At 44.7% G+C, this 25,172-nt stretch overlaps 1 protein-coding gene and 1 long non-coding RNA gene across 2 annotated transcripts in view; one reads left to right on the top strand and one right to left on the bottom strand.

Moving 5' to 3' along the window:
• Nucleotides 1–4,233, bottom strand: part of LOC140900037 (uncharacterized) — a 32,877-nt gene extending 28,644 nt beyond the window's left edge. Inside the window, exon 1 of the long non-coding RNA XR_012155535.1 lies at nt 3,909–4,233. This is a non-coding gene — a long non-coding RNA (uncharacterized LOC140900037). The remainder of the gene's footprint in view (nt 1–3,908) is intronic.
• An 82-nt stretch (nt 4,234–4,315) lies between these two features.
• On the top strand, nt 4,316–23,381 carry LRRC47 (leucine rich repeat containing 47). The gene is made up of 7 exons (XM_073316543.1): nt 4,316–5,012; nt 5,852–6,313; nt 9,299–9,415; nt 17,416–17,531; nt 18,490–18,592; nt 20,057–20,146; nt 22,438–23,381. Exons 1-7 carry the CDS (start codon nt 4,356–4,358, stop codon nt 22,678–22,680), a joined length of 1,788 nt encoding a protein of 595 aa, XP_073172644.1. The 5' UTR covers nt 4,316–4,355; the 3' UTR covers nt 22,681–23,381.
• The last annotated feature ends 1,791 nt before the right edge of the window (nt 23,382–25,172 follow it).

Genomic DNA, 25,172 nt, shown 5'->3' with positions numbered 1-25,172 from the left:
GAACTAAATAAGTTCATGGAGAATAGATGGACCAATGGCTATTAGCCAAGATAATCAGGAATGCAACCACATGGTTGGGCAACTCGAAATCTCTGACTGCCAGAAGCCAGGAGGGGAAGACCAGTGGATCGCTTCCCCTGAAGCTCCGGTACCGGCCACTGTCAAAGACAGGATACATGGCTAGATGGACCACTGGTCTGACCTAGTAACGCCATTCTTACATTATTTTGATAGCTTTTTTTTAAATGTTGCACATGTTATGTAAAGGAGAATGGTACTCATTTTTCTGCAGGCTAGCACCATGAAATTCTAAAATGCAAGCATCTCCTCTCTCCATGAATAAACTCAGGATTACATATTGTAAATAACGTTATTTCTCTTCTAACATTCCAGGCTTCTGGGATGAGCAGAATGGATCCAAATTTCTGTTGGCTGTATATGCCCTAGTAAACATCATGGCTGTAACTCACTCCTGGTGCTGCACTAATTCTGTTCTGTGCAGGTCTATGCACCTCAGGGCTTAAAGCACGGGCAGGTTATCACTGTTCCATTCGTACCATTGCTAGCACTAGAGGAGCCGCACCTTGCTGATGTCCTTCAGCTTTTGAGCAAAGTTAGATGAGACAGTAGCAAAAATAGCTGAGCCCTACACTACAGCTTCAACATCCGCTGTCTTCCAGCGGTTCCACCGCTGTTGAGTTATGGCTACATAGTTTGCTGGTGTCGATCATACCCAAAGGGATGTTGTGTTAACACTTTTTAAAGCTTTTAAATGTTTTTGTGTATTTGTGTGTTTTTTAATTTTCAGTGGAAACTTTGTTTACATGTAAACTTTCCCCTTCAGGGTTGTGATCCAAACACAACTTTGTGAACGTGACAAGGCAGGCCAGTTCTGTTTTCATTGTCTCCAGTGACTGATGTGGAAAAAGTAAACACAGCATAAATGGTGAAAAATAAATGCAGGTTTAAAATTCTGTTTGTCATAGTAAATATAGTAGGGTAATACCTAAAGTTTTAGTAACATAGGAACAAACTTTTTCTGATGACCTTTTAGCGAGCAGATCAAGGGATGTGATCGTTCCCCTCTATTCGACATTGGTGAGGCCTCATCTGGAGTACTGTGTCCAGTTTTGAGCCCCACACTACAAGAAGGATGTGGATAAATTGGAGAGAGTCCAGCGAAGGGCAACAAAAATGATTAGGGGTCTAGAACACAAGACTTATGAGGAGAGGCTGAGGGAGCTGGGATTGTTTAGCCTGCAGAAGAGAAGAATGAGGGGGGATTTGATAGCTGCTTTCAACTACCTGAAAGGGGGTTCCAAAGAGGATGGCTCTAGACTGTTCTCAATGGTAGCAGATGACAGAACGAGGAGTAATGGTCTCAAGTTGCAGTGGGGGAGGTTTAGATTGGATATTAGGAAAAACTTTTTCACTAAGAGGGTGGTGAAACACTGGAATGCGTTACCTAGGGAGGTGGTAGAATCTCCTTCCTTAGAGGTTTTTAAGGTCAGGCTTGACAAAGCCCTGGCTGGGATGATTTAACTGGGAATTGGTCCTGCTTCGAGCAGGGGGTTGGACTAGATGACCTTCAGGGGTCCCTTCCAACCCTGATATTCTATGAACTCCAGCTCGTGGCTCTGCACGGCCCCCTGCCACTCAAAGTGCTCCAGCCCTGACTGGACGGCAAAGAGCAGGGCAGTGCGGTCGCCCAGGCACTTCTCGGGTGTCTGAGCCACAGCAGGAAGTAACGGCGGTGGCGGAGCGTTAGCAAGGGGTGGAATCACCTATCCGCCTGCCCGGGGCACCCGGCACCACGCAGTCCAGCGTCCTGCCCTTGGGGAAGGGTGCAGCGCCTCCCAAGAGGAGCCCAGGCTCAGGCTACTATGGGCCGGCTGGAGCCAGCCCCAGGGGGCCCAGTGCCCCCGGGACCCTGGCTCTAGTTGCCACAGCTGGTGCAGGTTGAGCAGCATGGCAGGAGACAGGAGATGCTCACGCTTGCCCTCAGCACCGTGTGCAGCCAGCAGCTGCCCTCCATGCTGGGCAGCGGACCCCTGCCAGCAGTTAGGCATCCGTGTGCCCCGCCTGGGACCCTGCACTTGACACCTGCCAGGAACACCGTCAGCAGGTCTGGCTCCAGCTTACCACTTCTCTAGCCTGGAGCTAGCCCATCCCAGGAGATGGAGAGATGTGCAGAGTGCTTCTGGTGTCCTGGCCTTGGGCCAACGGCAGGGCCACTCCCCAGGGCGGGCCTGCCAGGATAGGTCTGGCTCCCCAGGCCACCACCTGAAGCCAAAACTGCTTGGCTTGATGCCCGAGCCGCAAATATCTGCATGGCCCTGCAGGGAGCTCCAAGCCTGGGACCCTCTGTGTGGAGAGTATTAATATTCCTCGCTATAACACCCCTTTATAATATTTTCTTACTCTAATTGAGCAACATATGGCCCTAGTCATCTTGCTTTCTGGTAGTATACTGATACATACATGGGCATAATACCCCCTCTATTGGCAGAGCAATAGATTCACTCCTAGTGTTTTTACTAGAAGTTAGAGACATACTCTGAAGACACAGATAGCATTTGATGTTGCTGGTATCCGTGTTTCTATAACATAGTGTATATTTTTTTGAAGTTTCTTTCAGTATGACAGGAGAATGTGAACTAGTTCTTTATGATATCAAGATAGAGTATACTTAATTATCCTACTTGGTTTGTTTGGCTTTTTGAAGTGTTTGGCTTTTATAGTGTGTCTCTTAAGAAGTTTTCATAGCTCTAGTTTATAATTATTACATTTTCACTGTTTGAAGAACCCCAATTCCCTTCATAGGGGAGTCTTGTAAATGAGGTTGATTAATGATTATCTCTTAATAATAATGGAATTAAATGTTCATCTTTTAAATATATCATCGGGCATCCAGATATGCTTGGCTTGATGCCCAAGCCGCAGATACCCTCATGGCCCTGCAGGGAGCCCCAAGCCTGGGACCCTCTGTGCGGAGAGTATTAAAATCCCTTGCCATATAACACCCCTTTATAATATTTTCTTGCTCTAATTCACGAAGTCCACAAAGTACCAAAAACCATTTTCTAAATTATTTGGGAAATTAAACGGTTCCTATTTTATTTTTAACACATTTTATTTCACATCTAAAGGTTACATGTTGTATAATTAAGGTCAAATATGTGCGTGGATTTAAAGGGACAAATTCCTTTGGAAAAAATAGTATGTGCTTATGTAATTAAAGACTGTATCATAATTCATATGCAGAAAGGAGATGAATTAAGGCTGAATAGGCATTACGGGCATTTCCTAACTTTTGAGTGATCGACTTTGCACCTTAAGGGTCGTTCACCATAATTTTTTTTTTTTTTAATTTTTCTTTGCTACCCCTTTGAGAGAACAGAGGTGGGAAAAGGAGAAGGATTCCCGCCCCCCACGTCTCCCTGCCTAGACTGGGGTAGCGAGCGCTCTCTCTTCTTCCAATGTCCTTCAACCACACACTCATTTCATGGAAATTTAGCCCCCTTTACGTCAGTGAAAGAAGGTACTTCCCATCCTTTGAGGCGAAGAAACCGGGCCCTTCTGAGCACGGCCACCTTGTACGGAATGGCGCAGCCAGGCACCGCCCGCAGCCCGCAATCTGCCCTCAGCTTTGCACGCAGGGCTAGGCCAGGTCTACGCTTAAAAACCAGATCGACCTCGCCCCCGCGCTCAGGCCTGCGCCTCGCGGGTAGATCAGTGCCACCCCCGCCGGCCCCAGGGGGCCCAGCAGCCGCCCGGGCGGCCTCTGGGAGCGGCTGCGAGGGCACCACCGACGGACACCCGCGGCCGCAGGGCCCGGGGCCGCTGTTACACGGGGTTGCCAACCCTCCAGGACTGCCCGGGGGCCGCCAGGAGTGAAAGATTAATACCTTCATTTTAAAGCTGGTGGCATGGGACGGAGCCCCCAGGGAGTCACCCCACCGGAACTGGCGGCCCTCTGTGCTACCATGGCGCCGCTGCCGCGGCGGCCCCGCAGATACACCCTCAGCCGGGGCCGGAGACGCCCAGCGCTGCAAGCGGCCTCCGGGCAGGTCGGCGCTGAGGGGAAGGCTGGTGGGACACTCTAGCCTCCCTTTGGGCTGCTCTCTATGGCAGCCAGGCCCACCGCCCTGCCTTTGAAATGGCAACGGGACCCTCTAGCCTCTCCGGCGGCCCCTCGCTCTATGGCAGTGCCGGGTGTGGCGCGGCACGCTCTCGCCCGCCCGCCGGGCCGCTCTCTATGGTCTCTATGTCTCTATGGTGAGACGCCCAAGCCCGGGCCAGCGCCGCCCCCGGAAGCAGTGCCGTGACCCGGAAGGGCGGGGTCGGCGGGCAGCATGGCGGACCCGGCCGCTTGGCCGGAGCTGGAGGCCGCGGAGCGGGAGCGGCGCCGGGAGCTGGTTCTCCCCGGCGCGGCGGTGGAGGCCCGCATCCGGGCGGGGGGCGGCCGCCTGCCCCCGCGGCTCCTGGCCCTGCCGCTGCTGCAGGCGCTGGAGCTGAGCGGCTGCGGGGCGCTGCGGGAGCTGGGCCCGGGGCTGGCGGCGGCGCTGCCGGCCCTGCACACCCTGGTGCTGCGCGGCAACGGGCTGGGCCCGGCGGGGCTGGGCGCTCCGGAGGGCCCGGGGCTGGGAGGCCCCCTGCCGGCCCTGCGGCTGCTGGACCTGTCCGGCAACGGGCTGGAGACGCTGCCCGCGGCGCTGGGGGGAGCCCTGGGCCCGGCCGGGCCCTGCGCTCCGGGGGGGCCCCCCGCCTTCCCCCAGCTGCGGAGCTTGAACCTCACCGGGAACCGGCTCCGGGAGCTGGGGCCGGGTTTGGCCCGGGCCGCCCCCCAGCTCCAGACCCTGCTGCTCTCCGGGAACCGCCTGAGCGCCCTGCCCGGCGGCCTCCTGCCCCCGGGCGCCTCCAGCCTCCTCCCGCTGCTCAGCCAGCTGGAGGCAGCCGACAACGGGCTGCAGGAGCTGGGCTCTACCATCGCCAACCTGCCGGCCCTCAAGGTCAGGGGGGGAGGGTGAGGAGAAGGGGCTGGGCAAAGAGACTGGCTACCCCTTGGGGGTGTGAGGTTGGGCCCCCCATACGGTGGGCGGAGAAGGGGTTGAGGGGCTGGGACCCCACAGGACATTGCAGGTAGTTTCCTGTGGGTTGGAATGGGGGTGATGCTGGAGCCCTGTGGGAAGGGAGGGATGCTGTTTTGCCAACCCCAGTGTACAAATAGCATAAGTTAGGCACTTTAAAAAAAGTGATTTTAACAGACAACCCATTTGGGCTTCATTTTATTTGCTTTCTAGTTTCTGAGCCTTTAGGTTTCATTTGGTTCAGGTTATCGAGCTTTTTTTCCACAACCAAGAGGTCTAGAAACTTTTTTAATGGAAGATGAGATTCTCACTAAATTGATCCTGGATACTGGGGCTTTAAGAAAGTCACAAATATGGCATGACTTGAGAGTTGTCAGCATGGGTGGTGATTAGACCTTCATGGGAAAAGGTTGATATGTTGGATTCGGCTACATTACCAGTTCTAAAAGTAGTGGGTGTTGTATAGAGGAACTGGCAGAGTTCATGAACTATGTAATGGTGCATTGATAGAATGGCATATCCTGGTTCTAGTGTTAGCTAAAACAAATTACCTTTTCTTTTTTGGGGGGAAAAAAATAACTGATTTAAATTTCAAGCATTTTCAACCTGGTGTTATGGAATCTCTTCATGTAGATATTTTATGCCATGCCTTACCTTGTGCATCTAGCTGCCTTCTGAGCAAACAGCATGCCAAGGGTGAGTGAAGCTCAAGCTTTTTAGAAGCAGCCAGTCTAACTTTGTAAATGCTTTTCCTCCCTCAGATCCTGGATGTTTCCAATAATGAGTTATCAGAAATCCCTGTTGAGGTTGCTGACTGCCCTAAATTAAAGGAGGTCAACTTCAGAGGGAACAAACTGAAAGACAAGCGGCTGGAGAAAATGGTCAATAGCTGCCAGACAAAATCCATCCTGGAGTACTTGCGGGTTGGAGGCCGAGGAGGTGGCAAAGGAAAAGGGAAGCCAGACAACTTTGATAAAGAGGAAAGTAAAAAAAAAAAGAGGGATAAACGCCAGAAAAAGGATAGTGGAGATGGGGAACAAGACAAGCTGGAAGAGGTGAATAAACTGATGATCAAGATTCTGCACATTGCAGAAAATCCAGCTCCAGTGGTAGTTAAAGTTAGTCCAAATATAAAAGAAGTTCGGCCATACATTGTTGGCTGTGTGGTGAAGGGAATGAATTTGAAGCAAGGAAATGCCTTGAAGAGATTTCTTTCTGCACAGGTAATTATTGAAGGATTAGGCTAGAACTTTTGTGAATGCGTTTTCAGTGATATCATTTTACTCCCATTCCAAATGAACAGAGTTAGGAACAGTCTGTTCCTGGGTATAGACTCCATTAAAGAGAAAACAGAGTGACTAAAGAAGCTATTGCACATAGGCATAAACCTCGAGGACAGCTTCTCTGTAAGAACATAAGTTTAGTTTTTTGAGGGGGGGAGAGAGAGAGAGCTTTTCCCAACCAAGGAAGTAACTGATCAGTTGTTATGATGAACATTGATGTTTTTAAATTCTGGGTGACTTTAGATTGCAATATAACAGTACAAAACAACTTGCATCTATTCCTTTATGTACAGTTTGCTTTCCTATCAGATTTCTGCCCCAGTTTGCACTAAATCGCGTGATCTACTGCAAATTTCAAAGCTTTCTTTATTAAAAAGGTGTTGGAAGCTGAAATACTATTGTGGAGGGTGCCACATAAGCGCACAGATTTCCTCTACCAGTTTAAAAGATCCTTGTAGCTTTGCCATATACATTATGTTCTGGGAATGAAGGATAACTGTGAATCCATGTTAAAATTAGAGTCGGCAAAGATTGTTTCCATCTGTGATAGTCAGACCTCAGTGGCTCAGGAGCCAAATCAATGATCAACATTGCCCAAAAGAGTCACAGTAGTGTGAATTCATTGTTTCATTCACTATAGTACTATATAGTCATATTTCAATAGTATGACAGGAAATATTTAGTTTATATATTGGTGTGAGAATATCTAATATATAGATTATATTATTTTATCAACTACAATTGGTTGTTAACATAATGCAAGCGTCCTTATTGGTTAAGAACTTAGACTGATTAATAATTAAATCCCTCAGTGTTTTAATATGTGCTGCAAATAACCACAGAATACACACTAAAGAGCCACTTGCAGCTTATGAGCTTCAGTCTGAGTATCACTGAGTTAGATTATAATGTTTTTTTTCTCTGGTGCTGGACTGGTAGTTTCCTACAACTGTTCTTCAGTGCTTTGTCCAGTCTAGTTTTAAATGCCATATGTGGCTTTAAAACTGTATTAAGCCATACTAACGGCACATGTTTGTACTCTAGTTTTCAGACTTGAAGGTGGTATGTTTGAAAAAATTTCCTAACTGGTACATTAGTCACCTTGTCCACTAGAGGGCAAATGATTGCTTTTCTCAAATGTGCAGGTCCTTGTGCATCTGTAGTTTTTTCTACCTTAGTTGACTTGGGCTGTGCTACACATTTCCTAATGGAAAACGGAGAATTAGTGGGATAGATCACCCAAAAAGCACAACTTTGGTCCCATACGGTAATTGATGCTTACAAATGCACAATCTTTCAAAATATTATGCATAACAATTGCATTTGAAGTTGCAGGCTGCAGTGGAGTGTTTTCCCCAAAACACCTTGTTGAGATTGGATCAGTTTCTTTTCACGGGTTTGCTAGCTTTGCCATATATGTGGTAATAAGCACCTTTGAATACTCAGTTTCTTTACTTGTATAGTAAATAAGTATGGGATTTAGGGGTGGGGAGGAGAGAGTGGAGGATGGGGAAGATTATTCTGGAAGAAAAACAAGTGGTGCGGTGCAAAATTTGACCTACCTTAGCATTGTAAGCTGGAGGGAAGTTCCTCTTGCTTCTGTGTGTAATTGATATGCTAAATGTCTAAATAGAAGCATTTTATCTGCTCCCTAATTGTGTTTTGTTTTTAAGTCTCCATTTTTATGGAACCAGCAAAACAGTCTGAACTCCTCTCTTCTGTTTCTGCATTATAATTAGGCTTGGCAGAAATTGATGTTTTTTCTCTAATTTCAACAGTGTGTTTGGTGTTTTTTTTAAGGGTTAAAAAAAAAATACAAAAAACCCCACCCATAACAGCATGTCTGAGTTCACCCAGGCTCACATATGGGGATAAAAATAGCAGTGTAAATGTTCTTCCTCAGGCTGGAGCCCTGTCTTTGAGATCCACCCCACTCACCAGGTGTCAAAGCCCAGGCTCCAACCCAAACCCAATGTCTACACTGCTATTTATAGTCCTATAGAATGAGCCCAAGTCATTGACATGGGCTTTGAGGCTTGCTGCTGCGAGGCTTTTTTGCAGTATAAATGTATCCTTAATTTTTACAGTTGCTGGAAATTAAGCAGGGGTTAGATTTGGGGTTAGGGCAGCACTGACAGTAGGGGAATACAGGGGACTCCCTGTATGGTCAAAGGGACCAAGGGTACAAGGTGCTGGGAAGGCTGTGGGCCTGGCCTGGTAGAGCAGAGTCCCTGACCCCAGGTTGCTGCTGAACAGTTCCTGCACAGGGATGGCTTCTACATGCCTGGCTGGTGAGTGGGTGGGGCTGTGACGGCAGAGCTGCAGAGGGCTCTCTGGGCTGGTGACATTGAATCCCTGCAGGCAAAAGGGGTAAGGAATGCTCTTGTCCTGGTATGGCAGAATAGGGATCCCCAGCACTCCCAGTTGGTGAGAGCAGGGCCTGGCAGAGGGCTGCAGAGGGCTCCCTGCACTGCCACATGGATGGTGACACCAAGTCCTTGTAGGTGCAAGGCAGGGAGGCTGCGCTCCCGTTGACTGTTAGTGGTTTTTTTTCCCGTCAATTTCAGTATGTCAGTTGAAATAGTTTACCAACATCTATCCATTTCAATCCAATGCTACAGAGCGTAATTATAATCAGCAAATTAACAAGCATTCCTTCCAGTGCCATGTGGACAGTGGTGAATTACTCTTTGGTGAACAAGTAAAGAGAACTATTGCTTTCAGCCTGATCCAACAGAGGGGGAAGCAAAGGCTTGTCAAATGGAAAAAGACAAAATTGATGGGGGGGGGGGCAAAAATGTTTTGAGGCTAAGGGACTAGTTTAATAAGACAACTTAGAGTAAGGTTGAAGTTGGTAATGGTATAGGAATGCTGAAGGACATTGGCTGGTAACTTCATATTTCTGTGTCCTGCACATTTTGTTAGATCAAACTTCATGACGACATCTGTGAGAAACGAACAGCAGCAACCATTGCCACACATGACCTGCAGCTGATCAAAGGGCCCCTGCTGTATGATGCTCAGCCACCTAATGAATTAAAGGTAGGATAAATAACCTTTTTTCTGTTGCTTTATCAAATTTTGGAGTGGTACAGAAATGGGAAGATGCTATTTTGCACGCTAAAGAAATAAGAAAATTTAACTGGAACCAGGAGGTTAAGTTCAGAAAGTGTGCCAACCCCTATCTAAATCAGGCTCAGAAAACTCCTCGCTGTTCAAATATCCTTCAGAATGTGAACGTTTATCAAAGTATCTGATTTACTAATAGTTACAGAACCCCTAGTACTAGTTGAATACCTTAAAAATTCAAACAGGTAAAGCAGTCCAAAATGTTTTTTCTCCATAAAGAGCATTTTGATCTTGCATGTTACGCATTTTGCTTAGGGTGACAGAGGTCTTGGTGTTTCCCTGTTAACAGTTTCACTGCTGGTCCTCTCATTTGTGTTGAGCTGTTGCTAAGTTAATGTTCAGTGGAAGTCCATAAAATGTTAGGATATACTTGGAGTGTTGTGCAGCATAGCAGGTGTTCATTCACGTGAATGTACCGGGAGTGATGGGCAGCAATCTATAAGCTGATCAGCTGAACCAAATTCAGGCTCTGTTCACCAATTCTTTCTCTCTGGCAGTTTTATTGCCACACTCCCAGATAATGTAATCATTTACAACCCATTAGTATACCAACCTCTTAAGCTAAACTTGATATGAAACTTAAATCCACGTTACAAAATGTTACTTTAACATGCTGATCAGGAAACCCTGAATTGCCATTGTAAGAGGAAGTCAGTGAACTCACTAACTTAATTGTTCTAATTAAACAGGGAAGTCTGAATAGTGTGGATTTTGAGAGCGACTCTGTATTGTTCATTTCTTCATTCTGCACACAGTCTAATCAGCAAGGCTATGTACTTCATTTCCAGGTCTGCAGTTTATCCAGGGATTGCCCAAGAATGGCTTCTGCTGTGTACTGTAGTTATCCTCATTCAGTGTATGATAATAGCAAGATGATTATGCCAGTCTTTGTGATGGTTGATGGGCTTGTTGCTTTCAGATTAATTAGATGTCATCTGTGCCAGTCTTTTCAAAGGCAGCTTTTACCACTGAGGGTAATTCATGTTCAAAAGAAATTAGGTTTCAGGGCTGAATAAATCTGGCAAAATAAATTTTTCTACAGTAACAAATAGTAGAAAACCATTTTATGTTCGAGGTCCTACACTTGAAAAACACTCAGAATATCGTGTATTTTGTTACATGGGCTAAAAGTAATGTTTCTTCTCCAAGATGGTATGGTGTCCAGTTAGTGAATCTGCAGGCTGTCTCCAGAGTTTGGATGTAAAACTAAGCTCTGGGTGCTCCTGCAGTAATTCATTGGTAATGAGCCATTTCAAACAGTAACACTGCATGCTTAGAGTAGAAGTCAGTCTGGTCCACATCAATTTGTGTTCCAACAGAGATGTGTACTCGAGTGTTCCGGTTCATTTGCAGTGCTAAAAACTAGATTGTCTGTCTGTCTCTCCAGTTCTTGGTTTCTTCTTATTAATCATGGGCAAGCTAGCCTCCTGACAGGAAATTCAGGTGAACATTGGAAAGAAGGTTATGTAAAACATAACTCAATATTAAACTTGGATATTCTATCAGAAATAGCTGCACTCTTTGAACACACAGTTCTGTCAGTGTTTGTGCATCTCTTGTTGTTGCTAGTAGACAATGTGTTGTCATGAAGAGAAGAGTAGGTCTCTTAACTCATCACATCCGCACAGTGGGAGCCAGAAGAAATTTTCAGTGGCACTAAAGCTTTTTCAATTCTAGATGCTGTGATTGCAAACCAGGCAGGAGTGCTTAAGGTTCAGGAGCTATAGAGTCCTGAAGCATGGTCCATGACCTCACTTTGGTTGGCTAGATCTCTTTGGCCTTGTCTACAGTACGAAATTAGGTCGAATTTATAGAAGTCGGTTTTGTAGAAAGCATTTTTATACAGTCGATTGTGTGTGTTCCCACACAATGCTCTAAGTGCATGTAGTCGGCGGAGTGTGTCCACAGTACCGAGGCAACCGTCGACTTCCGGAGCGTTGCACTGTGGGTGGCTATCCCACAGTTCCTGCAGTCTCCACCACCCGTTTGAATTCTGGGTAGAAATCCCAGTGCCTGATGGGGCTAAAACATTGTCGTGGGTGGTTCTGGGTGCATATCGTCAGGCCCCCGTTCCCTCCCTCCCCTCCGTGAAAGCAAGGGCAGACAGTCTTTTTGCACCTTTTTTCTTGAGTTACCTGTGCAGACGCCGTTCCACAGCAAGCATGGAGCCCCGCTCAGCTCACTGTCACCGTACGTCTCCTGGGTGCTGGCAGACGCGGTACTGCATTGCTACACAGCAGCAGTTCATTGCCTTTTGGCAGCAGACAGTGCAGTATGACTGGTAGCCGTCGTTGACGTAGTCCAGGGTGCTCTTTTAACCGACCTCGATGAGGTCGGGGCACTTGGGCAAACATGGGAGTGACTCAGCCAGGTCATTTCCCTTTTAAGTTTCATCTCATGGCGATTCAGTCCTACTGGCAGTGCACTGTCTTTTTTTAACATGCAGCCAGCAGAAGACGATGGCCAGCCGTCATACTGCACCGTCTTCTGCCGAGCACCCAGGAGATGACGATGGCCAGTGGTCATACTGCACAGTCTGCTGCCAGCAAGATGTATAAAGACAGATGAAGTGGATCAAAACAAGAAATAGACCAGATTTGTTTTGTACTCCTTTTCTCCTCCCTCCCACCGTGAAATCAACCGCCTGCTAAACCCAGTTTTGAGTTCTGTCCTTGAGGGGGCCACTTTGTTTCTTGCAAAGCCACCCCCTTTGTTGATTTTAATTCCCTGTAAGCCAATTCTGTAAGCCATGTTGTCCGTCTCCCCTCCCTCCGCCAGAGCAACGGCAAACAATCGTTTCGCGCCCTTTTCCCTGGATTGCCTGAGCAGGAGCAGAAGCCATAGCATAGCAAACATGGAGCCCGTTCAGCTCACCCCAGCAGTTATGACCATTGCAAACACCTTGCACATTATCGTGCAGTGTATGCAGAACCAGCACCTGAAAAACCAGGCGAGGAGGCGATGGCAATGCGGTGATGAGGCCCTGAACACACTTTTCTCTAAAACCACATTCCCCCACAATTTGGAGATCATGGTGTTTAATGGGGCAGGCTCATGCCATGGAATGCCAATTCTGGGCCCGGGAAACAAGCACAGAGTGGTGGGACTACAGAGTGTTGCAGGTCTGAGATGATTCCCAGTGGCTCCGAAACTTTTGCGTGCGTAACGGCACTTTCATGGAACTTTGTGACTTGCTTTCCCCTGCCCTGAAGCGCAAGAATACCAAGATGAGAGCAGCCCTCACAGTTCACAAGCGAGTGGCAATAGCCCTGTGGAAGCTTGCAACACCAGACAGCTACCAGTCGGTCAGGAATCAATTTGGAGTGGGCAAATCTACTGTGGGGGTTGCTGTGATGCAAGTAGCCAACGCAATCAGTGATCTGCTGATGTCAAGGGTAGTGACCCTGGGAAATGTGCAGGTCCTAGTGGATGGCTTTGCTGCAATGGGATTCCCTAACTGTGGTGGGGCTATAGACGGAACCCATATCCCTATCTTGGCACCGGAGCACCAAGCCGCCGAGTACATAAACCGCAAGGGGTACTTTTCAATGGTTCTCCAAGCACTGATGGATCACAAGGGACATTTCATCAACGTCAACATGGGATGGCCGGGAAAGGAAGATCCCTGCTAGCCAAAAGCAAACAGCTCAGCGCCAAAGGCCCCCCTCTCCCACTGCGTGGCTAACTGCAGGGAGGATTTCTTTTTAGCCACAGACAAACAGCCCAGTAGGAACAGGCACCTCTGAATGTCCCCTTAATCAAACTCCCCCATTTCAACCAGGTTAGCATGAACGATATCACTCTCTCCTGAGGATAACACAGAGATAAAGAACGGATGTTGCGTGAATGCCAGCAAACACCTGGACCATACGCTGCCAGGCTTTGTCATGCAATGATACCAGATTACTTGCTACTAGCATGGCATGGTAAAGTGTCCTACCATGGAGGATGGAATAAGGCTGCTGTCCCCAGAAACCTTCTGCAAAGGCTTTTAGAGTACCTCCAGGAGAGCTTCATGGAGATGTCCCCGGAAGATTTCCACTCCATCCCCAGACACGTTAACAGACTTTTCCAGTAGCAGTACTGGCCACGAATGCATCCCAAGTCCTCATGGCTACTTAATCATTAAAAAAAGCTTGCTTTTATAACCTGTATTGTATTTTAAAAGGTACACTCACCAGAGGTCCCTTCTCCAGCTTCATTGGGTTGGGAGGGTATTTCAGTCAGGGTGATAAAAAGATCCTGGCTGTCAGGGAAAATGGTGTGCTGTGTGCTCTCCTCAAGCTCGTCATCCTTCTCATCTTCCCCATCTGCAAAATCCTCAGCCATGGCGGAGAGTATCCCATCCTCGGAGTCCATGGACAGGGGAGGGGTAGTGGTGGCGGCCCCCCCTAGAATTGCATGCAGCTCAGCATAGAAGTGGCATGTCTGGGGCTCTGTTCCGGAGCGTCTGTTTGATTCTTTGGTTTTCTGGTACGCTTATCTGAGCTCTTTAAGATTCACGCGGCACTGTGTTGCGTCCCTGATGTAGCCTCTGTCCCTCCTGGCCTCTGAGATGTTTTGGCATTTCGTCTTTTGGAACGTAGTTCTGTTAGCACGGATTCCTCTCCCCATACAGCGATCAGATCCAGTACCTCCTGTTCAGTCCATGCTGGAGCTCTTTCTCGATTCTGGGACTGCATGGTCACCTGTGCTGATGAGCTCACCTGGCCAAACAGGAAATGAGATTCAAAAGTTCCTGGGGCTTTTCCTGTACACCTGGCCAGTACATCTGAGTTGAGAGTGCTGTCCAGAGCGGTCACAATGGCGCACTGTGGGATAGCTCCCAGAGGCCAATACCTTCAAATTGCGTCCACACTAACCCTAATTCGAAACGGCGATGTCGATTTCAGCGCTAATCCCCTCCTTGGGGAGGAGTACAAAAATCGGTTTTAAGAGCCCTTTATGTCGAAAAAATGGCTTCGTTGTGTAGATGGGTGCAGGGTTAATTCGGATTTAATGCTGCTAAATCTGACATAAACTCGTAGTGTAGACCAGGCCTTAGATGCAGACTGCCTTCGTTTTCATCACTAATAATGCAATCAAGGCATTTCTGTTCATTTCTCAAGCTCTATAGGAGTGCAGGCAAATGTTAGTAGTTAATGCATTTTGTCTAAAGCATTTAATCATATACTGATGAGGTTCAGTCCTCCAACAGTTGCCCTCTTATGGACTGAGGCCATACGAAGCTAGAAATTACTTGGAACAAGCCCAGTACTTGTCTCTTGCTACAAAGGAACTGACAGGCTGTAGTAAACTTACCTACCTGTTGCCCAAGGCAAAAACACTTTTAACTGTACTTCCTGATGAAATGTTACTAATCTTTGGTTTTGTTTACTTTTAATATTCCAGATGGCAAAGCATCTCTGATTTAAACCATGCAGCCCACAAAGTAATCCCTGATCAAACAAGGCTTTCTGAGAACCCACTCCACAGGATATATTTAACTCCTAGCAAACACTACCAGCCAGCAGTAGAATCCAGGAGCCAAGTCTTTCATATATAATTGAAATTAGAAAAAATGTTGCAGGTGTGGACTTTGGCCAAGGGATCACAAATAAATCCTGAACTTCATGTTCACCACCTGATGTTGAAAAATTGCCTGTCTTGTGGCCTTAATTGCAGGTGCAAATACTAGAATGTGGACATCTGACTACCTGACTCTGCTTGCTTGCTAGTTAGACAGACATGTTTACTACAAGTTATTGTGCGTGAATAGTCACAAAATACAGTAGGCTAATGCACACTTCTTTCACTTCTGGAGACTTTGGTCCAATTATTTCCTTGGATCACAGGTGAAAGATTTTGTTGGATCTTCAAATTCAGTTGCCCACAGCATCATGATTCTAAAGGGACCAGAATCCAAATTGTGGGGTAGTTCTTCACAGTATGAGACAATGCTATATTTTTTCTGCAGTTACCACGAATTGCTGACCAAGCTATGGGAATAGCCTTTGAGATGCACCTAAAAAAGTGTCCTCCTAATTCCATTAATACAATAGGAGAGCAGTTGACTGGCTTTTTTTAAAATTTTTTTTAAAGGTGGGGGGGGAGGCAGAGTGGTGAAGTGGGGGTTATTTGCTCATTAGAAATAAACCATAGTGCGTGTGCTCCAGTTTGACACAGCTGTGCTCCATACCCTCTCCTCCCAGCTGTTCAGGAGTATTTCCAGGATGGAGTGATTAAAATAAAGGCATCTAAATCATTGTCATAATTTAAATTACTTGATCTAAAACAAATACAAATAACTATTTTAAATCACGTTGAGGCTTTGTAAAATGAATTTTAGATTTTGTCCATTGCAATTTTAGATTGAAAAACAGTTGTGCTGGATTATAAATGAGGATGGTTCAGTATCTTCTTTCAGTTTTATGTAACTGCTATAGGCAAAATAAAACATTGAGAACTAAGGTCTTGATCCTGCAAACACTCAAGTGGGTACGTAACTTCACTCACTAATAGTCCCATTGATTTCAGTGTGCTTAAAATCAAGTGTTTGCAGAATCTGGGGCTAAAATTGTATTGTTAAATATTTTTCTCTGAGTAGAATAATCATCTTTGTCATTTTAAACGGCTTGCTTCAGTGCTAACCACAAGAAGTTTAGATTTTCAATACAATACCAAAATGATTGTGAATTTTATATGTACAAGCTAAAATATAGGAGCCTAAAGTTAGGCTCCAAAGCCCCTGTGTGAGTACCTCTGGGTGGAATTTTCAGAATCACCAAAGTGACTTGGGAATGCAAGTCCCATTGACTTCAAACTGAACCCTGATGTAGGAGTATAGCCTGTTTGAAGCATTTCAGCTTTCTTGACTTGTGGAAGTACAATCTATCAGAAGGTGTTGGTTGTAAATAGAGCAATGGCTATTTGCGTAGCCATTTTCTGTTTGAGTTTGTGGATGTTAGGAGGTTCTGGACTTGTTTTTTCTGCACAGATGAGCATTTTAAGTGTGATGGTTCTTGGAAAGAAATCTCTATGTAAAATCTGAAGTTCTGCAAGCAATTAATAAACTAAAGAGAAGTACAAAACAAAGACTAAAGAAGGCAAAGAACTAGCAACGTGTAAAGTTAAATAAAAAGGTTTTTGTTTTTTTAAATGATTATTTTTCTACCCCTGTTTTCCATCCTGCTGTTCCCTCCGAGTCTTGCTTTGCTCCAGTCTGTTTTTAGCACCAATGAGAACGCGGATTGCAGAGTTGATCAAATAGTGAGGAACCATAATCACTGCTTGAGCATGTAGCACCAGCCACCCTTGATAAAACTTAGAACAACTAGAAGAGATTTCAGCAGCACTAATTGGGGCAGGGGAGTTTTCTAAACTCTGCAGAATAAAGAGCTGTAGAGCTTAATCTATAGTAATGTAAAATCTGAGATATACACATCACAAATTAGGCCTCTAGGGCATAAGAGTTAATACTAAAACTATTCAGTTTTTTCTTCTAAAATAGTCCAGAGCACTGGAAAGTCTTTGGGTGAGCCATGGTTCTAAGATGTGTATCTTGGGTTAAGCTTTTTATTCTTGAATGTCTCCTGTTCACTCAATTCTAAAATAAACATGGTGTTCAAAACTCAAGAACATACCATAATTAATAGGAATGTCCCTTTGGTGTGATAACACAAACAAGAGTCCGGGCAGGGAGTTTAAACATGCCTGAATATGTAGGATGTTTTTAAAGAATGAAGTGTCACAAATGTTTCATAAAATCCCCCATTGTCTATGTTCCAAGCAAAAGAATTAAAGTTATGCAGAACTTTCAGTTAAGTGTTATCTCCCCATTTTTTATTGCTTTAGCTCTTATGAACTAGCTCAGATAGTCCTGACGTCAATTGAATGACTCTTAGCTTTAAGTATTTGCTTTCTCTCTGATACAGGTAATGCCACTGGGTCGGAAAGAGATCAAGGCAAAGGATCTTGTCCGTCAGTTGCAGTTAGAGGCTGAGGAACAAAGAAAACAGAAGAAGCGTCAAAATGTTTCTGGACTGCACAAGTCAGTGTATTAATGCACAGCTTTTTTCAAATTGATCAGACACATTTTGGCCAATTTAAGATCACATGAAAAGCAACAGTATCGTAACTGCAGATTTGCCCTTTGTGCTTAGTTATGAAAGGCAACATCTAATGGTAACAGGGTGCATATGCATTTAACATGAGCTCCTGAAAATCTAGAGGAGGGGAGGGGGCGGAAGAAGGGTTGGGGGGAAATTTTCAAAGAACAGTACTGAGTACAGTGTGGTTGAGTGACATGTTGTTGGGCCTCCAATTATACCAAGAGTTAATTTGGAAGTTGTCACCATTACTACAATATAAATTGTGCCGAAAGACAGCAGATGTTTGAGAGGAGGGAAATTGGAGGGGAGCTGAATATAAATGTAAGCACAATAAGTTTGCTTATGTGAAATGTCCAAAATTCTGTCAATGGAACAGCTTGTAAGGAGCTGAAACCTTTAAGTGACTACATCTAATTTGAAGGAAAACGACACATCACCCTTCCCATCCCGTTTGTTTTGGGATCATCTCACATGTCCATCATCATGCATGTTTTGGGGAAACCGACCAGGTAAACAAAGTGGGGATTGCATATTTTTGTAAGTGGTGGAGACGGGTAATGAGACTTAAATTTAAGCATATGAGCTTGTAGCATCAGTAAAACAAGCTCTAAAATGTTGCTATATTTTGAGCACCGGGTGCAGTAAAAGCATTAAGAACGTGTTCGCTCACTTTGGCAATCGGAATATTACTTTAACTTCAAAGTGCTTCATGATTATTGCTTCATTACTCACATTTAGTGCAGGCCGTGCAGTTGTTGTCATGATGCCGTAGTTACATTTTTCTGTGTGTTGGATCAGAAACACATAACCTCCATTTTCCCACTCTTCTAACTGTCTTATTTATTGTTGCCTGATCTCTTTCCGTTATCTTCACCTTTTTTTTTTTTCCCTTGACAGGTACCTTCAATTACTGGATGGGAAAGAGAACTATCCTTGTCTAGTAGATGCTGAGGGTGTTGTGATTTCTTTCCCACCAATCACTAACAGTGAGAGAACAAAGGTACAAAAGTTTCAATCCACTTATATCCAAGTCTCAATGATAGTGGAAGTGGGCCAGGCTTCAAAACTAAATCACTTCAATCCTCTCCTTGTCAGGAGATACTCAGGTGTTGTGGAATAAATGCTCCTGATCTTACCATATGTTCAAGTCTCCATTGAAATTCATGAGTGAGTTTAGAATCTGAACTTTTAAGATCTAAAGTTTATACATTAAAAGCACTAGATTTTTTAAAATGAATTTGAAGTCAAACTATGCATTTTTAATGCTGAATGTCAAAATTACATTAAGCTATTTAGCAGTGCTGCTTAACCTTTCTGGGCTCAGGAGCCATTTGTTAACCTTGATGGCCTGTAGCAACCCAGTGCATAGCTTTCCTGCAGAGAAGAAAAATCTGCCTTACTAAATATTTTTTTTACCTAGATTATATAATGCACGTTACTGTACTAAGTACTGAAAAAGAACACTCTGCATACCATAGCAGTGGTGCCTGTCCTGTGGGGCTGGCTGGGCTTGGCTCCTCACTCTGGGTGTGGTAACCTCTGGGGTCGTAGGGTTACTCACTCACATTTGCCCTGGCTGGCAGCCTGTCGTCATGATGGAGGAGTGGCTGAGCCAAACCTGAGTGGTGCTGTGACTCCCCCACGCAGCAGGTAGTAACATCCCCCACGCAGCAGGTAGTAACATGAGCCCAGCCAGCCCTGCAGGACTGGAGTTGTAGGCGTCACTGCTGTGGGATGAGTGTGGGGGAGGCTCTGCAGCCTCCCTTTCCTGTCCCACCCAGGGCCTCCCATCTCCCCAAGGGCAGGATTTGGCCACCCTTCCCCTCCCCTCCCAGGCCTCCCACTCGACTATTTGGCTACATCTACACCATGAGCTAGGGGTGTGTTTTCCCCGGGTCGTGTACATAGACTTGCACTAGGTGTCATCAAACTAGCTGAGTAGAAATAAGAGTGTAGCCATCATCGCACAGGCAGTGGCAGCAGAGCCCCAGCTAAGCCATGCTGAGCCCAGTAGGTACATAGTCCGCATGGCTGAGCCGTGCGGCCGCTGTCACTCCCCGTGCTGTCGTGGGTGGTCTGCTATGTATACAGCTAGCGCGAGTATGTGTTCACAAACAAGGGCATCATGCCCTTGGCTCATAGTGCAGACATAGCCTTTGAGAAATCCTGGCCACCTGATATTTGGATGGCGACCCACAGGCTGAGAAACCGTACTCAGTAGCAAGCCGTTCCAAAGGTACGATGTTTTGGCCGGAGACGTGCAAACCTACAGTTCTTCCTTCATGAAGTTAGCAGGATTCACATGTCGTTACTTAAGCACTTGGATGCTTTTCAAATAATAGCTGAAATATTCTTTGAGAAACAAATGCACCAGTGTGATTATGGAGCTGTGCACACTAGTTTCTATTTCATTGTAATACAATTCAGCCTTCCCTTTTCTGAGTCCCTCTGGAATACTTTTTAGATTAGAAAAAACACTTGTGATCTATTTCTGGAAGTGACGAGCGGCACCAGCCTCCAGATATGCAAAGATGTCATGGACACCCTCATTCTAGTAAGTATTCCAATAAGCTAAATCTATAGCTTGTTCTTTGTGTGTTCCCTGAATAAGAGAACCAAGTTGGAATAGAGAGGTACATGGAGCTTAATTTCTCCCTTTATTGTTTATAATTTTGTCTTTATTGCATGTTACTATGAACATTTATTGGTAACTTTATTGCCTGTGACTATGCCACTTAATCAGGAAGTGTCAATGGATTTCAGATGCATTACTGCCTACTGGACATGCCTATCTCTGTATAGATTCATAGGCTCCAAGGCTAGAAGGAGCCATTGTTGTCATCTAATCTGACCTCCTGTATAACAAGGGCCAGAGAACTTCCCCCAAAATAATCCATAGAGTAGAGCTTTTCAGAAAAACATCCAATCTGGATTTTAAAATTGTCAGTGATGGAGAATTTACCACAACCCTTGGTAAGCTGTCCCAGTGGTTAATTACTCTCACTGTTAAAAATGTACACTTTATTTCCAGTCTGAATGGGTCTAGCTTCAACTTCCAGCTATTGGATCGTATTACACCTTTTTCTGCTAGGTTGAAGAGCCCATTGTTAAATATTTGTTCCCATTTAGGTACTTAAACTGTAATTAGCTTCCCCCCCCCCAATCTCTTTGTTAAGAGAAACAGATTGAGCTCTTTGAGTTGTCACTATAACACATGTTTTCTGATCCTTTAATTGTTCTTGTGGCCCTTCTCTGAACCCTCACTAGAACTGAACACAGTATTCCTGCAGTGGTCGCACCACTGCCAAGTAGAGAGGTAAAATAACTCTCTATTCCTACTCGAGATTCCCTTCTTTATGCATCCCAGGATTGCATTTGCTCTTTTGGCCACAGAATTAGACTGGAAGCTCATATTCAGCTGATTATCCACCATGACCCCCAAATCTTTTTCGGAGTCGCTGCTTCCCAGAATATAGTTTTACATTCTACAAGTTTGGTCTACATTGATTTTGTAGATGAATACATTTACAGTTAGCTCTGTCAAAATGCATCGTGCTTGCTTGTGCCCAGTTTACCAAGCAATCCAGATCACTCTGAATCAGTGACCTGTCTTCTTCTTTGTTTACCACTCCCCAAATTTTGTGTCCTCTGCAAAGGTTATCAGTGCGGATTTTACAGTTTCTTCCAGGGCATTGATAAAAATGTTGAATAGCTTAAGGCCAAGAACTGATCGCTGCGATACCCTCCTGGAAACAGACCCACTCGATGATTATTCCTGTTTACAGTTACATTTTGAGATTTATCAGTTAGCCTTGTTTTTAATCCATTTAATGTGTGCTATGGTCATTTTATATCCTTCTAATTTTTTAATCAAAACATGCGGTACCAAGTCAGACGCCTCACAAAGGTCTAATTATATCACATCAACGCATTACCTTGATCAACCAAACTTGTAACCTCATCCAAAAAAAAGTGAAGTTAGGCTGACAAGCTCTATCTTCCATAAACCCATATGTATGGGGAAAAAACTACGTTTATTAGTTCTCACGGACGACACAGCCGTGATGATCTACGTGAACAGACAAGGATGAGCTGGGTTGACTCTTCTGTGCCAAGAAGCAATACTGCTTTGGGAGTTTTGTATTGCCAATACAATTCACTTCCAAGCCTCCCACCATCCAGGTCTCCAGAATAGGCTGGCAGATTGAACAGATCTTTCACCAGTCATCACAAATGGTCTCTCTGGCCAGATATAGTCATCCTAATTTTTCAAGACTGGGAGATTCCCCACTTCGACCTCTTTGACACTTTGTTGTGACAGGTTGCAGTTTTGTTCATGTGCAGGTCCCACAGTCCAGGGTGTCTGATGGATGCTTTACCCCCTAGTTCCTCTCTTACACTTCATTAATGAACTGTCATTAGCATGTTCTGAAGTCCAAGTTCAGTGACACTTGGATAGTTGATACAGGGCAGGAATGAGGACAATTTAAAATATGTTGAAAGCAGAGTCCTCAGTAGTGACACTGGAGCAGGTTCTTTTCATTTAGAATCGAAGTGCTGGGCTGCAAAGCCTGATTTGTAAACCTGCTCCTCTAGAATTGGAGGACAAGAATAGCAGAAGAAAATAAGGTTTTCAGATAGAATTCACTAACCTGTATATTGAGCTGTAAGTTTCTTTTTAAAAAAATGCTTAAATGATTACTGAAAGCTTCCATTTATATCAGTCCCTCAGTAGTATGTAAAGCTCAGGCCTTCTTACTGGAAATTCTTTAAGCAATTCATAGGCCATCCACTGCATTCACCATGTACATTGATATCTTTGATTCCTTTTTGTTTCCTAATCAGAAAATGGCAGAACTCAACAAATTCACTTTAGAGAATAAGGAGGAAGAATCTGTGTCTGATGCTGAATCGGACATGATTTCTGAACCAGTGAATTCAAATCCCAGCCAAAATGCAGAGCAAGAGAATTCTCCATTAACAGTGGAGCAGGTTCGCGTTGTGGACATGGATGGGAACTTAAAAGTACTGTATCCATCTAAAACTGACCTAATTCTGGTCTCATCTCTTTTAACTGTAATTCGTTAACAGCCATCAAGGTTCTTGTAAAATGCTTTGATTTTGAATTTTTTTGCGTATTTTACAAATACAGAGTTTGTATATGGTAAAATTAAATTATTTAGACTCCTCTGTCTTTAAGAAACATGTAAAGTGCCCTCCTTTTGGGTGCATAACTCTGATAATTTGATCCTACTATGGCAAGGAATACTACATTCTTTCCTGTCTTAGTAATAAAGTCCCAATGTTATAACTGGTTAGAGATGTGAATCAGTCTTTAAATGCTAAACTTGGGATCTAAGTATTTCACATATTTTGTGCTCAGGATTATTCTTATCCCATCTAGTTGTAATTTATAGATATGGTGACCTTGGAAGTTGAAATAACATTGAGCTGTTCTAAGATGCTTTGAAACAAAATACCAGTTTATGAAATTGCCCGCTCCCCAAAAATCAATCTTTTTATAAGCCTGTTTTTTGTTTTGTTCATGTGAATTAATGTGGAAACCTATTTTGTGACTTAATGAGTAAATTAATAGATAACACAAAAACTGACCAACAAGGATATATCCCATCTACTGGTACTAAAGACATTGGCTGTCTAATATACCATAAAAAGATGATGTGGAGAGTTAAAGCTATTGCTGATTATCATGATTTGGGTCTTATTTTTCTTGATGCAACTCTGCTTTGTAATGTGTTCATATGGAACTAAACCTGAATCACTGCAAACCCCGTAACCTCTTGTGGTTTTTTAAACTCGTCAGTCTAAGTACAGCCAAACATTTTTTAAAATTTCAGTTGTGAACCTTTCATGTGATAGTTACACCACCATATTGCTATAGGTGTGATACTGCTTCTCTTGCTCACCAAAGCACCAGCAAGCCACTTCAGGAGGTGTTTATCGGTCATGCTGCATTTTGAAGCTATAATCCATTCACACTGAAGTATTAGCCACCATTGAACCGTCCCAAACCATTACATTAGCTGCCTATTGAGTTTGCTCAGAGTTTATACTACACGCCTGCATTTGAGGTCTGTTGTTTGCAAAAGCATTGATGTTCCCCCTTGTGCTGTGCAAACTCTCCCTTAACCCTGCAGCACAGAGAGAGCTGCTTCCCAAGGGTGACTCAGGGGGTGGAATGTCTCATGAGCACACTCAGTATCGATGGAATGCACTGGGTGAAATAACGAAAAGCTTTTTTGAAGTAGCCAGGTAACTTTAATGGAGAAACGAACAACTTCCTTGCACTCTTTGTGTGTGGGATGGTTTTGCATCCCAGCTACTAACTCGGTAACGGCAGACATGCTAATAGTTCCATACTGTTGGATGACATGTAAACTGTATTTTCTCGTGGAGTCAAGCTCTGTCTACGTAGTTGAACTACTCACTGTTCTATAAAACACACTGAATTTTGCTGAGATCTTCATAATGGATGGGAAAACTGAAGTGATGGTGTCTGTAATCACGGTCAGTGTTGTCCTTAGTGTTTCTGTGTTTCAAGTCCTGTAACCTGCCAGAGGTACACCTGTGTACTAAACAGCTGGATCGCGGAGATACTTCCAGTAAGCCAGCCTTTAGTTAAATAAGGGTTTCTGTGTTTTGAGAGCAGTTCGAACTTGCCTTCAGTTTACTTATGAGGTTTTTTTCTTTACATGTATACACCCCATGAAACTACACTAGAAGCTTTGCAAAGAAGTGGTCTACGTTATATGACATAGCTTCGAGTGTTCCTGCGAGAGCATGAAGGAACTCCTGCAGTGTGCTATTAAATACGTGCTAGGCTAGGGCAGTCCTTTACAAAACTCTGCATATTTACAGTAGAGTTTTCTCCATTACTAGTTCTTGAACATGGAGTTCAGGGACCTCAGTACTCTCTCCAATCACAGTCCAACTTAAGAGAGCAGCCATACTACTAAACCCGCTTTCTCTCCATTAAGGCTAGTGCTACACTGTTATCTGTATTGTGCTTGTATTTGAGGAGCTATTGTGTCCTACTCGAGCCCTACTTTAACCTGTCCTGTTCTTACGGAAACACTTTCTGCAGTTCAGAAATGTCCACTTCCACAGCTGCAAGTATTGCTGGGGTGGGAGGGAAGGGAGAAGAGAGGTGCATGTAGGCAAGTTCTGGTGCCTTTTCCTTACTGGAGAAGCACCTCCACGGGAGCCCTGCAAGTCTACAGCTACCCGTAGATCACAGGTGGATGGGGATCCAAATTTTATATCTAAAGCCCTGCAAATCTGTGCCTACCCACTTTAAATCCATTGATGTGGATATCCGTGGGTCATTTCTGCAGCTTGTGGATTGGATGCAGATACAAATTTTGTATCCATGCGGGGCTCTAACCTCCGCCCTCCAGAAGCTGTTCCCGGGACTGGGCAAGTGCCTAGTTTAATAGGGAATGTGGGATGTTGTGTCCTTCTAGGGAAGATAGTTTGGTGTTCCACCCTGCCCTTCTCACAAAATACTATCTTCTAAAACAGTAAATGGATCATGCACTTTCCTACTGCTCAAAGCCCTT

This window comes from Lepidochelys kempii, chromosome 18, assembly GCF_965140285.1.
Source record: "Lepidochelys kempii isolate rLepKem1 chromosome 18, rLepKem1.hap1, whole genome shotgun sequence".
In the NCBI taxonomy this organism is placed as follows: Eukaryota; Metazoa; Chordata; order Testudines; family Cheloniidae; genus Lepidochelys; species Lepidochelys kempii.
Note: the sequence above shows the minus strand (reverse complement) of the source record. Positions and strands in the feature narration are given on the sequence as shown.

What these genes read in the sequence shown, in the direction of transcription:
- LRRC47 (XM_073316543.1), top strand. Translation starts at nt 4,356, where the DNA reads ATGGCGGACCCGGCCGCTTGGCCGGAGCTGGAGGCCGCGGAGCGGGAG. An exon ending in AATGTTTCTGGACTGCACAA is followed by an intron (nt 17,532 to 18,489) that starts GTCAGTGTATTA and finishes TTCCCTTGACAG; the next exon opens with GTACCTTCAATTACTGGATG. An exon ending in CTAACAGTGAGAGAACAAAG is followed by an intron (nt 18,593 to 20,056) that starts GTACAAAAGTTT and finishes AATACTTTTTAG; the next exon opens with ATTAGAAAAAACACTTGTGA.